This window comes from Oncorhynchus gorbuscha, linkage group LG18 (genome assembly GCF_021184085.1).
Source record: "Oncorhynchus gorbuscha isolate QuinsamMale2020 ecotype Even-year linkage group LG18, OgorEven_v1.0, whole genome shotgun sequence".
NCBI classification, from domain to species: domain Eukaryota; kingdom Metazoa; phylum Chordata; class Actinopteri; order Salmoniformes; family Salmonidae; genus Oncorhynchus; species Oncorhynchus gorbuscha.
In genome coordinates this window covers 70,777,790-70,791,319 of record NC_060190.1, presented here as the reverse complement: position 1 = coordinate 70,791,319, position 13,530 = coordinate 70,777,790, and the positions used below count along the sequence as shown (strand labels likewise).

At 44.9% G+C, this 13,530-nt stretch overlaps 1 protein-coding gene across 1 annotated transcript in view; it reads right to left on the bottom strand.

The window, feature by feature from the left end:
• Nucleotides 1–8,199: 8,199 nt before the first annotated feature.
• The window catches only part of LOC124002436 (adenosine receptor A1-like), a 14,766-nt gene continuing 9,435 nt past the window's right edge, over nt 8,200–13,530 (bottom strand). The window contains exons 2-3 of the mRNA XM_046309807.1: nt 12,099–12,393; nt 8,200–10,249 (exon numbers count right to left, since the gene is read on the bottom strand). Coding sequence (XP_046165763.1) covers nt 9,866–10,249; nt 12,099–12,393 — 679 coding nt within the window. The 3' untranslated portion in view covers nt 8,200–9,865. The remainder of the gene's footprint in view (nt 10,250–12,098; nt 12,394–13,530) is intronic.

The window sequence follows — 13,530 nt, the reverse complement described above, 5'->3', positions numbered from 1 at the left end:
TCCCAGCCTATGGAATAACAGCTGCATAGTGTGGATCCCAGCCTATGGAATAACAGCTGCATAGTGTGGATCCCAGCCTATGGAATAACAGCTGCATAGTGTGGATCCCAGCCTATGGAATAACAGCTGCATAGTGCGGATCCCAGCCTATGGAATAACAGCTGCATAGGGTGGATCCCAGCCTATGGAATAACAGCTGCATAGTGCGGATCCCAGCCTATAGAATAACAGCTGTATAGTGTGGATCCCAGCCTATGGAATACAAATGGGTCTTTTGTTGCTCAATCTAATTCATGCTGATAAAATAAATAAATCCATAGGCCGAATGGACACGTTCAAACACTTTTGAAAGACTTAAAGGGGCAATCTGTAGTTGCTACATCAATTTTTGGACTTAGAAATGATATATATTAATGTAAAGATATGATTTAATCGTATTATATGTAATAGAAAGCGATGGGTTAAAAAGAAGCCTACATAACCAACCCATAAAGTAACAGGTAACATCCATATATGGCCAGCTATGTAACCATTAACATTTACTTATCCATATATGGCCAGCTATGTAACCATTAACATTTACTTATCCATATATGGCCAGCTATGTAACCATTAACATTTACTTATCCATATATGGCCAGCTATGTAACCATTAACATTTACTTATCCATATATGGCCAGCTATGTAACCATTAACATTTACTTATCCTGCAATATGTTACTTATCCTGTATTAGGTTACTTATCCTGCATTAGGTTACTTATCCTGTATTAGGTTACTTATCCTGCATTAGGTTACTTATCCTGCATTAGGTTACTTATCCTGTATTAGGTTACTTATCCTGTATTAGGTTACTTATCCTGTATTAGGTTACTTATCCTGTATTAGGTTACTTATCCTGTATTAGGTTACTTATCCTGCATTAGGTTACTTATCCTGTATTAGGTTACTTATCCTGCAATATGTTACTTATCCTGTATTAGGTTCAATTGGTAAAATAGATGTTTGTCTTCTTCTAATGCCTCTTAAGGGGAAAGTAATCAAAAATGTACTGAATGTAATTAGATTAAGTTACTGAGTTTCCAAAAGTAACGTTACCGATTACAATTTGACAGGTAACTAGTAACTAACGGATTACTTTAATTATTATTTAAAAAGTAACCTACCCAACTCTGAGTGTAGTGATGTCTGATATATATTGTTTTGTTTTTGTATTGTAAATTCAAGTATAATTCAAAAAAAATATATATATTTTCAATAAAGCGGGACAGACAAACTAAGGTTAGCTAGCGAGGCAGGGTAGCTAATGTTTTAGCTAACGTTATCTACCGCATTACAATTTAGTTTGGTTGTAACTCATACAAGTTTATTGTCGAGATACTGCTGGTTATGTAATGTTATCATTTGATAATGCTAAGGAGGCAGGCTAGCTAACGTTAGCCTACAAATCGGATTAGCAAATTAGTTCGTAGCTCATACAAGTGTATTATGTTTTGTCTCGGGCAAAACTAAATAATGGATGCAGCTATGGTGGTAGTTAACTCATCCCGAAATCTTTTATTATTCTTTTATTTTAGAGTGAACTAGGAGGAACGTCACCAGCCTGAATCTAATCCAATCTGGATCTACAGTCAATCTACATCTGTAAAGCCAAGTTAATAAACAGATCACTGACCATTTTGAATCCCACCGTACCGTTCTCCTCTGTGAAATCCGGTTTCCGAGCTGGTCACGGGTGCACCTCAGCCACGCTCAAGGTACTAAACGATATCATAACTGCCATCGATAAAAGACAGTAGAGTGCAGCCGTCTTCATCGACCTGACCAAGGCTTTCGACTCTGTCAGCAAACTCAATAGCCTTTGTTTATTTTTCTAATGACTGCCTCGCCTGGTTCTACTTTGCAGATAGAGTTCAGTGTGTAAAATTGGAGGGCATGTTGTCCGGACCTCTGGCAGTCTCTATGCAGGTACCACAGGGTTCAACTCTCGGGCCGACTCTTTTCTCTGTATATATCAATGATGTCGTTCTTGCTGCGGGGGATTCCCTGATCCACCTCTACGCAGACGACACCATTCTGTATACTTCTGGCCCTTCCCTCAACACTGTGCTAACTAACCTCCAAACGTGGTTCAATGCCATAAAACACTCCTTCCGTGGCCTCCAACTGCTCTTAAACCAAATGCATGCTTTTCAACCGTTCGCTGCTCGCACCCGCCCGCCCGACTAGCATCACCACCCTGGACGGTTCCGACCTAGAATATGTGGACAACTATAAATACCTAGGTGTCTGGCTAGACTGTAAACTCTCCTTCCAGACTCATATTAAACATCTCCGATCCAAAATCAAGGCTGGCCCTCACTAGATATTTGTCGCCAGAACCACTGTCTCCAGGTCATCTATAAGTCTATGCTCGGTAAAGCTCCGCCTTATCTCAGCTCACCTGTCACGATAACAACACCCACCCGTAGCACGCGCTCCAGCAGGTATATCTCACTGATCATCCCCAAAGCCAACACCTCATTTGGCCGCCTTTCCTTCCAGTTCTCTGCTGCCAGTGGCTGGAACGAATTGCAAAAATCGCTGAAGTTGGAGACTTTTATTTCCCTCGCCAACTTTAAACATCAACTATCTGAGCAGCTAACCGATCGCTGCAGCTGTACATAGTCCATCTGTAAATTGTCCACCCAATCTACCTACCTCATATGTATTTCTTTTATTTACTTTTCTGTTCTTTTGCACACCAGTATCTACTTGCACATCATCATCTGCTCATTTATCACTCCAGTGTTAATCTGCTAAATTGTAATTATTCACTCCTATGGCCTATTTATTGCCTACCTCCTCATGCCTTTTGCACACACTGTATATAGACTTTCTTTTGTCTACTGTGTCATTGACTTGTTTATTGTGTTATTGGCTTGTTTATTGTTTACTCCATGTGTAACTCTGTGTTGTTGTCTGTGTCACACTGCTATGCTTTATCTTGGCCAGGTCGCAGTTAGCCTACCAGGTTAAATAAAGGTGAAATAAAAAATAAAAGGCTCTAAGGGGTGGCCAGCCCTCTTCTGGCTGTGCCGAGTGGAGATTATAACAACATGGCCAAGATGTTCAAGCGTTCATAGATGACCAGCAGGGTCAAATAATAATAATCATAGTGGTTGTAGAGGGTGCAACATGTCAGCACCTCCGGAGTAAATATCAGTTGGCTTTTCATAGCCGAGCTTTCAGAGTTAGAGACAGCAGGTGCAGTAGAGAGAGTCGAAAACAGCAGGTCCGGGACAAGGTTGCACGTCCGGTGAACAGGTCAGGGTTCCATAGCCGCAGGCAGAACAGTTGAAACTGGAGCAACAGCACGACCAGGTGTACTGGGGACAGCAAAGAGTCATCAGGCCAGGTAGTTCTGAGGCATGGTCCTAGGGCTCTCTCTCGAGAAAGAGAGCGGGAATTAGAGGGAGCATACTTAAATTCACACAGGACACCGGATAAGACAGAAGAAATACTCCAGATATAACAGACTGACCCAGCATAATTACTGAAGGCTGAGACAGGGTCGGGAGATACAGTGGCCCCGTCCGACTATACCCCAGACGGCCAACCAGGCAGGACATAACTCCACCCACTTTGCCAAAGCACAGCCCCCACACCACTAGAGGGATATCTTCAACCACCAACTTACTACCCTGAGACAAGGCCGAGTATAGCCCATGAAGATCTCCCCCACGGCACGAACCCAATAGGGGCGCCAACCCGGACAGGAAGATCACGCCAGAGACTCAACCCACTCAAGTGATGCACCCCTTCTAGGGAAGAGCATCAGTAAGCCAGTGACTCAGCCCCTGTAATAGGGTTAGAGGGAGAGAATTCCAGTGGAGAGAGGGGAACCGGCCAGGCAGAGACAGCAAGGGCGGTTCGTTGCTCCAGTGCCTTTCCGTTCACCTTCACACTCCTGGGCCAGACTACACTCAATCATAAGACCTACTGACAAGATGATTCTTCAATAAAGACTTAAAGGTTGAGACCGAGTCTGCGTCTCTCACATGGATAGGCAGACCATTCCATAATAATGTAGCCCTATAGGCGAAAGCACTGCAAGGGGAACCTTGGCATCACCCAGATATGCCCTTCCTGTAAATTTATTTTTATTTTTTATTATTTAGGCAAGTCAGTTATGAACTAATTCTTATTTAAAATGAAGGCCTACCCCGGCCAACGCTGGGCCAATTGTACGCCGCCCTATGGGACTCCCAATCCCGGCCGTCTGTGATGCAGCCTGGATAAATGGAAAAGGGACTTGAATCAGGTTGGTGACATTTTACCTGGTCAAAACAGTTGAGTTTTGTCCCAATTCACCTTCATCACCTAGCCTGGTTGAACCAGCCTGATCTCTGCATTTACCATTATATTTATGATTATACTTATTACCCAAGATGACATAGCAGTCAGACGTCCTTTGTCCTCGTCTTTTCATGTCCCGTGTATTTATATATGTACTCCTTTCTTCGCATATCTTTAAAATATTTTATTTTCCAAAAACTAAACTTCAAAACACTCTCCTGCAACCTGCCTCACCAATTAAAAGAAAAAAGTATTATTTACGTCAAATCTGAAATCCACAATAGAAACTAGCCAGAAGCCTGTTTACTGGCTAACGTTAGTATTCAGCTAACCACGGTTGGTGGTCATCAGCTATCCTTTAGCTCGAAAAGCTATCGCCAGTTTTGTACAACGCGACTCAGACCAGTACATACCGGACCTATTTTTTATCTCCATATCCCCGGATTTCAACCGCAACCTCTGGACATTTACACCTGGATCTCGCAGCTGCTATCCGTGTGACTATTGGCTTACGTCGATCCCGGAGCAAATATAAATAATTCTGGAGCCCGCCAGCTGAAGAGTTCCATCAGCCACTCCTGGGCTACAATCACCTATCCGGACCCATTTTACTGCGGATGCGGAGCCCCACCGGGCCTTCACGACTGGACTACCGATGTTATCTGCCCGAGGGAGTTATCCAACTGGCCCCTCCGTCGCGACGTTACCTGAACGCTCATCTGCAGCCCGCTAATTGTTAGCTGTCTTATCGGCTGCTATCTGAATAGGTCTATCAGACAGTTTTCTTGGGTCACTATAACTATATCTATTTTGCCAATTGGATTGATCCCCTCTACCACAAGGAACCCCACTAATCTACCGACGGAAACACACAAAGTGGCTAAAAACAGACCTCCATTCTATGCTAGCTTGCTACCGATGGCCCGGCTAGCTGTCTGAATCGCTGTGACCCCAACCAAACTCACTACTCACTGGACCCATATGATTACTCGACTAAGCATGTCTCTCCTTAATGTCAATATGCCTTGTCCATTGCTGTTCTGGTTAGTGTTTATTGGCTTATTTCACTGTAGAGCCTCTAGCGCTGCTCATTATACCTTATCCAACCTTTCAGTTCCACCACCCACACATGTGATGACATCACCTGGTTTCAATTATATTTCTAGAGACAATATCTCTCTCATCATCACTCAATACCTAGGTTTACCTCCACTGTATTCACATCCTACCATACCTTTGTCTGTACATTATACCTTGAAGCTATTTTATCGCCCCCAGATACCTCCTTTTACTCTCTGTTCCAGATGACCAATTCTCATAGCTTTTAGCTGTACCCTTATCCTACTCCTCCCTGTTTCTCTGCTGATATAGAGCTGAATCCAGGCCCTGCAGTGCCTAGCTCCACTCCTATTCCCCAGGCGTTCTCTTTTGATGACTTCTGTAACCGTAACAGCCTTGGTTTCATGCATGTTTTACATTTACATTTAAGTCATTTAGCAGACGCTCTTATCCAGAGCGACTTACAAATTGGTGCATTCACCTTATGACATCCAGTTAACATTAGAAGCCTCCTCCCTAAGTTTGTTTTATTCACTGCTTTAGCACACTCTGCCAACCCAGATGTTCTAGCCGTGTCTGAATCCTGGCTTAGGAAGACCACCAAAAATTCTGAAATATTTATCCCTATCTACAACATTTTCAGACAAGATATAACGGCCAAAGGGGGCAGTGTTGCAATCTACTGCAAAGATAGCCTGCAGAGTTCTGTCCTACTATCCAGGTCTCTACCCAAACAATTTGAACTTCTACTTTTAAAAATCCACCTCTCTAAAAAACAAGTCCCTAACCATTGCCACCTGACATAGACCAACCTCTGCCCCCAGCTGTGCTCTGGACTCCATATGTGAACTGATTGCCCCCCATCTATCTTCAGAGCTCGTGCTGCTAGGTGACCTAAACTGGAACATGATTAACACCCCAGTAATCCTACAATCTAAGCTTGATGCCCTCAATTTCACACAAATGATCAATGAACCTACCAGGTACCACCCTAAAGCCGTAAACACGGGTACCCTCATAGATATCATCCTAACCAACTTGCCCTCTAAATACACCTCTGATAGTGATCTCATCCCGTCAGTAGAGGATGCCTGGTTATTTTTTTTTTAATGCCTTCCTCACCATCTTAAATAAGCATGCCCCATTCAATAAATTTAGAACCAGGAACAGATATAGCCCTTGGTTCTCTCCAGACCTGACTGCCCTTAACCAACACAAAAACATCCTATGGCGTTCTACATTAGCATCGAACAGCCCCCGTGATATGCAACTTTTCCGGGAAGCTAGAAACCAATATACACAGGCAGTTAGAAAAGCAAAGGCGAGCTTTTTCAAGCAGAATAAAAGTTCTGGGACACTGTAAAGTCCATGGAGAAAAGGAACACCTCCTCCCAGCTGCCCACTGCACTGAAGATAGGAAACACTGACACCACCGATAAATCCACTATAATTGAGAATATCAATAAGCATTTTTCTACAGCTGGCTACCCCTACCCCGGTCAACAGCACTGCACCCCCCAAAGCAACTCGCCCAAGCATTTCCCATTTCTCCTTCTCCCAAATCCAGTCAGCTGATGTTCTGAAAGAGCTGCAACATCTGGACCCCTACAAATCAGCCGGGCTAGACAATCAGGAACCTTTCTTTCTAAAATTATCTGCCGAAATTGTTACCACCCCTATTACCAGCCTGTTCAACCTCTCTTTTGTGTCGTCTGAGATTCCCAAAGATTGGAAAGCAGCTGCGGTCATCCCCATCTTCAAAGGGGGGGACACCCTTGACCCAAACTGCTACAGACCTATATCTATCCTACCCTGCCTTTCTAAGGTCTTCGAAAGCCAAGTCAACAAACAGATTACCAACCATTTTGAATCCCACCATACCTTCTCTACTATGTAATCTGGTTTCAGAGGTCATGGGTGCACCTCAGCCACGCTCAAGGTCCTAAACGATATCTTAACCGCCATCAATAAGAAACAATACTGTGCAGCCGTATTTATTGACCTGGCTAAGGCTTTCGACTCTGTCAATCACCACATTCTCATCGGCAGACTCGATAGCCTTGGTTTCTCAAATTGCCTCGCCTGGTTCACCAACTACTTCTCTGATAGAGTTCAGTGTGTCAAATCGGAGGGCCTGTTGTCCGGACCTCTGGCAGTCTCTATGGGGGTGCCACAGGGTTCAATTGTTGGATCGACTCTCTTCTCTGTATACATCAATGATGTCGCTCTTGCTGCTGGTGAGTCTCTGATCCACCTCTACACATACGACACCATTCTGTATACTTTTGGCGCTTCTTTGGACACTGTGTTAACAACCTTCCAGACGAGCTTCAATGCCATACAACTCTCCTTCCGTGGCCTCCAATTGCTCTTAAATACAAGTAAAACTAAATGCATGCTCTTCAACCGATCGCTGCCTGCACCTGCCCGCCTGTCCATCACTACTCTGGATGGCTCTGACGTAGAATTGTCTCATCGCGCACCAGCGACTCCTGTGGCGGGCCGGGCGCAGTGCGCACTTCCGGGTTGGATGCGCAACACAGCGCGGCTTGGTTGGGTTGTGTATCGGAGGACGATTGACTTTCAACCTTCGTCTCTCCCGAGCCCATACGGGAGTTGTAGTGATGAGACAAGATAGTAGCTACTAAAACAAATGAATACCGGTAAAAATAAATGAATAAAAATAATGGTGAAATAAATATTAAACGTCACATATTACAATATCTGAAGCGAAATAGAAAAGTGAGTGCAGGCTAGATTAGAGAGAGAAGAGTTTATTTCCAAAACACTATATATCTGTTTTCAGAAATGTTGGTCAATTGTCTTTTATTGTTTAAATTACTTATGAAAGGGAGAGAGTTTTTTTTCTCACTTTTTTCTCACTAATCACGGTTGAGACAAAAATATACACTTTTTTTGCAAAATGCCTCAAAACACTATATATCTGTTTTCAGAAATGTTGGTCAATTGTCTTTTATTGATTAAATTACTTATGAAAGGGAGAGTTTTTTTCTCTCACTTTTTTCTCACTAATCTCTCAGAGAAATAAGTGGTACTGATAGGTTTTACACAGTCTAATGTAACTAATAACTACATTTTTAATAAAGCACTATACAAATTATACATTTTTATAATTCATACAGTAATATGAGATCTGTATGTAAAACATTTACATGAGATATTTTAATTATTTTGCAGATGCTCCAGAGTGATTTACAGTTAGTCGATTCATATTAAGCTAATTAGGCGAGACAACCACATGTCACAGTCAAATATACAGGATACAAACATTCCATTCCAGCTAAACAATGGATATATAGTGTTTTGAAAAAAAACACACAATTTAATTCACATCTAAAATCTATGAATTAAAAATATGATGTTACACACACACACAAACACACACAGACACACACACACACACACACAAACACACACAGTCACATGAAGGTAGGTACCCATAAGCAATAATTTCAGATGAAAAAACACAACTGTGAAAAATTGGTGGATATCGCATTTTTGGAAATGAGTTCTTAATTTCAAAACAACCCTCTCTTTGTCCTTCTGTCCAGAGCTGTATATGTATATAAAGTAGGCCTATATGGCTCGGCTTCTGACACACAGTGCCCTGTGGTGTGTAAGGTTATGGAATATAACATTTCAGTATCGGAGGAATGAGCTTTTTCTCTTCCTTATACAGAATGAGAGAGAGATTTAGCTTTGCGATCATGTGAGGTTGTCCGTATAGAAAGGCCATGTGTTTTTAGTTCAGTTCAAAGTTCACAGATGGAGAAGCCCTGCCCTCCAACCATCTGACACTGATACTGTAGTCATAGGGTGCATCTAAAGTGGCACCCTAATAGTGCACTACTTTTGACCAGAGACTATGTGGGTCATGTTTAAAAGTAGCGCAGTGTTCATTATGTGCTACTAACGAACACTTAGTGATTGAGTTCAAAAAGTTTTTATCGGTACCTTCTGGAAGCCCTTTGGCCCATATGACACGATTGTTCCCTAAGCCAATAGGAGATGGTTAGTCATTGTTAGTAGTTCCGCCATTCCTTTTAATTCCGAATCCTAATCACCATGGGGACCTGATGACACTATTGTTCTGTTTAGTTGCATTGTTTTACGTCAGGTCAGATAATGTCATATAGGAGTGAGGACATTCTGCTGCATTGTAGAATGAAGAGAGATCAGATAACCAATGGTGTCAGAACCTAGTCACCGGTGGATAGTTCAGCCAATCCAGTCCACTTTGTGTGAGGTAACATTTCAACACTCAGTCTGTAACATTCCTTTCAAGAACGCCCTCACTGTGTGGGGTCAAACTGAGGTTTAGGGTCCCTCCCGCCAACTCCACATCTTTCTCTAACCAGCAGGCAAATCAACATAGAAACCGTTCTCATGTACATCCGTCTGAACTGATAATCCAGTCTCTTCACATCCCGACCTCTTCATCACCAGATCAGACGTCATCGTCGTCATCATTCGCCCTCAGCCTCCTCTCCACTCCACTCTGGCCCCTCTGACTTCCTCTCTGGGGCAGCTTGCCCACCGGGTCCCTACACAGCACATACTGCTCCCAGATCTTACGGAACGCATTCCGGAATTTCTTGATGCGGAATGCGTAGACGATTGGGTTGACGGCAGAGTTGCCGTGCGTGAGCAGGATGGCGATGTAGATAAGGAATATGGGCTTTTTACAGTCCGGACAGAACAGCGTGATACAGTTGAGGATGTGTAGAGGAAGCCAGCTGATGGCAAACAGGAAGAGGACCAGGGCCAGGGACTTGGCTAGTTTAAGTTCCTTCCCATAGTAACGGCTTGGGTCCGTGTGGCTCGCCGTCACCTGGGATAGGATCGAGAAGAGGAAGGCGATTTAGAGGTTGGTCTTTCGGAAAACCTTAGAGCATTATACATTTCTGTAATGCATTCTTACAAGTTAACCAATGTTAACTCTGGTAAAAACGAAGTTATTCTATTCCATTGTATTGTATTCTAAGTGTGTTTCATTTGCACAGCAGTGTGTCCTGGGTGGAGTGAGTTGCCACTTGATTTAAAAACCTGTCATTTTAGCCGACAATCAGCACCTCTGCTCAATAATGTCTGTCTATGCTGTCAGCCCTGAGGGGGATAACCTGTTCTGTTACCTTTCTGGTGTGTGCCACAGGACTGCCGATTTCTACATCAAATGTAAACTCCTCCACTTCCTTCCACCTCCCTCTACCTGCCTCCACCTTCCTCCCTCCATCAACTCCCTCTAACTCACTCCACCACCCTCTAATGCCCTTCACCTCCCTCTACCTCCCTCCACCACCCTCTAATGCCCTCCACCTCCCTCTACCTCCCTCTAATGCCCTCCACCTCCCTCTACCTCCCTCCACCACCCTCGAATGCCCTCCACCTCCCTCTACCTCCCTCCACCACCCTTTAATGCCCCCCACCACCCTCTAATGCCCTCCACCTCCCTCTACCTCCCTCCACCTCCCTCTAATGCCCTTCACCTCCCTCTACCCCCCTCTAATGCCCTTCACCTCCCTCCACCTCCCTCCACCTCCCTCCACCTCGCCCTAATGCCCATCACCTCCCTCTAATGCCCTCCACCTCCCTTTAATGCCCTCCACCTCCCTCTACCTCCCTCCACCTCGCTCTAATGCCCTCCACCCCCTTCTACCTCCCTCCAAGTCCCTCCACCTCCCTCTAATGCCCTCCACCTCCCTCTACCTCCCTCCACCTCGCTCTAATGCCCTACACCCCCTTCTATCTCCCTCCAAGTCCCTCCACCTCCCTCTAATGCCCTCCACCTACCTCCTTCCACCTCCCTCTAATGCCCTCCACCTACCTCCTTCCACCTCCCTCTACCTCCCTCCACCTCCCTCTAATGCCCTCCACCTCCCTCTAATGCCCTCCACCTCCCTCTAATGCCTTCCACCTCCCTCTAATGCCCTCCACCTCCCTCTAATGCCCTCCACCTACCTCCTTCCACCTCCCTCCACCCCCTCTACCTCCCTCCACCTCCCTCTAATGCCCTCCACCTCCCTCTAATGCCCTCCACCTCCCTCGAATGCCCTCCACCTCCCTCGAATGCCCTCCACCTCCCTCTAATGCCCTCCACCTACCTCCCTCTAATGCCCTCCACCTCCCTCTAATGCCCTCCACCTCCTTCTACCTCCCTCCACCTCCCTCTTCCTCCCTCTACCTCCCTCCACCTCCCTCTAATGCCCTCCACCTCGTTCTATCTCCCTCCAAGTCCCTCCACCTCCCTCTTTCTCCCTCCACCTCCCTCTACCTCCCTCTTTCTCCCTCTACCTCCCTCCACCTCCCTCCAAGTCCCTCCACCTCCCTATAATGCCCTTACCTCCTTCTACCTCTCTGCTATGCTTATCAAACACACTCAGTTCATTCTGTCCTATTCATCTGACTCTAGTCTAGTCTAGACAAGTGACCTTCATAGTGACCTTCATCCTAGTCCCAGGTCTGTTTGTGCTGTCTTTTCAACTCCTTTAGTTAATGCCATGTGACAATGACCCTAGGAGTTGCCAAGATCGAACAAACAGATCTGGGACCAGGCTATGCTCCTTATCAAGCTGCCAGTGGATCATCTGATTCTATAGCCTGGTTAAACCAATGAACCAACCACATAAACTAATGAGCGTCATCTTTAACACGGCTATTTATTGTAGATTGTAGACAGTCACCTTCTTGTTGAGCTGCCGGTGTATCATGTAAAAGATCTCAGCATAGATGAGCAGCATGAGGATGAGGGGCGGCAGCACCCAGCCGAAGAAGTTGAAGTAAACCATGTAGTCCATGCTGATGACGGTCTCAAACTGACACGTCACTAAGAGGTCAGGGGTCACCAGGGATCCGTTGTCACGGAGACGCTGCAGGTTGTTCCAGCCCAGCATGGGCGTCAAGCCGACCACGATGGCAACCATCCAACACACCACTACCGCCGTACCCGCGCGCCGCGGAGTCACCACGCGCTTGTAGCTATGGAGACAGGAGACAGGAGACAAAAAATGGGTGAGGTGTTAGTGTATACTGACCAAGCTGTACCTCTTTTAGTTCCCATTACATCATTTTCTTGTCCCCATTTACATTCTATTTTAGTTCCCATTTACATTCTATTTTAGTTCCCATTTACATGATGTTTTAGTTCCCATTTACATGATGTTTTAGTTCCCATTTACATGATATTTTAGTTCCCATTTACATTATATTTTAGTTCCCATTTACATGATGTTTTAGTTCCCATTTACATGATCTGTGTAGATCTACGTGTAGACCATCTATCTAATGCTGTCTGGTCCAAGCGAGTATGCCGTTGTTGCCGCCAGTACCATTGAATGCAAGGCAAGCCAAGTACCCTTTGACCTCCCTTGATTAAAAAAAAAAGTATACAAATTTTCCAATCAGCATTGAGCTCAACTGTGAATGGTCCTGGTGTAAAGGGAAGCCAGCTTGGATTTTGGCGTCACTCCTATCAAATCGCATTAAGATCATACGTTATCGACATCTCCTTGTGTTGTCCTCCGGTGGCTAGCTAGCTGAAATGGACAATTTCTTAAATTAGCCATGGATGTGCTTGTGCTTTTTGCATGGATGTGTAACAGAATAACTTTACGTCCGTCCCCTCGCCCATACCCGGGCGCGAACCAGGGACCCTCTGCACACATCGACAACAGTCACCCACGAAGCATCGTTACCCATCGCTCCACAAAAGCTTCAAGGTCTCAGAGCAAGTGACGTAACCGATTGAAACGCTATTTAGCGCACACCGCTTACTAAACTAGCCGTTTCACATCCGTTACAGATGTGCTTGTGCTACTTGTGCTTTTTGCATGGATGTGCTTGTGCTTTTTGCATGGATGGGCTTGTGCTACTTGTGCTTTTTGCATGGATGTGCTTGTGCTTTTTGCATGGATGTGCTTGTGCTTTTTGCATGGATGTGCTTGTGCTACTTGTGCTTTTTGCATGGATGGGCTTGTGCTACTTGTGCTTTTTGCATGGATGTGCTTGTGCTACTTGTGCTTTTTGCATGGATGGGCTTGTGCTACTTGTGCTTTTTGTATGGATGTGCTTGTGCTTTTTGCATGGATGTGCTTGTGCTACTTGTGCTTTTTGCAT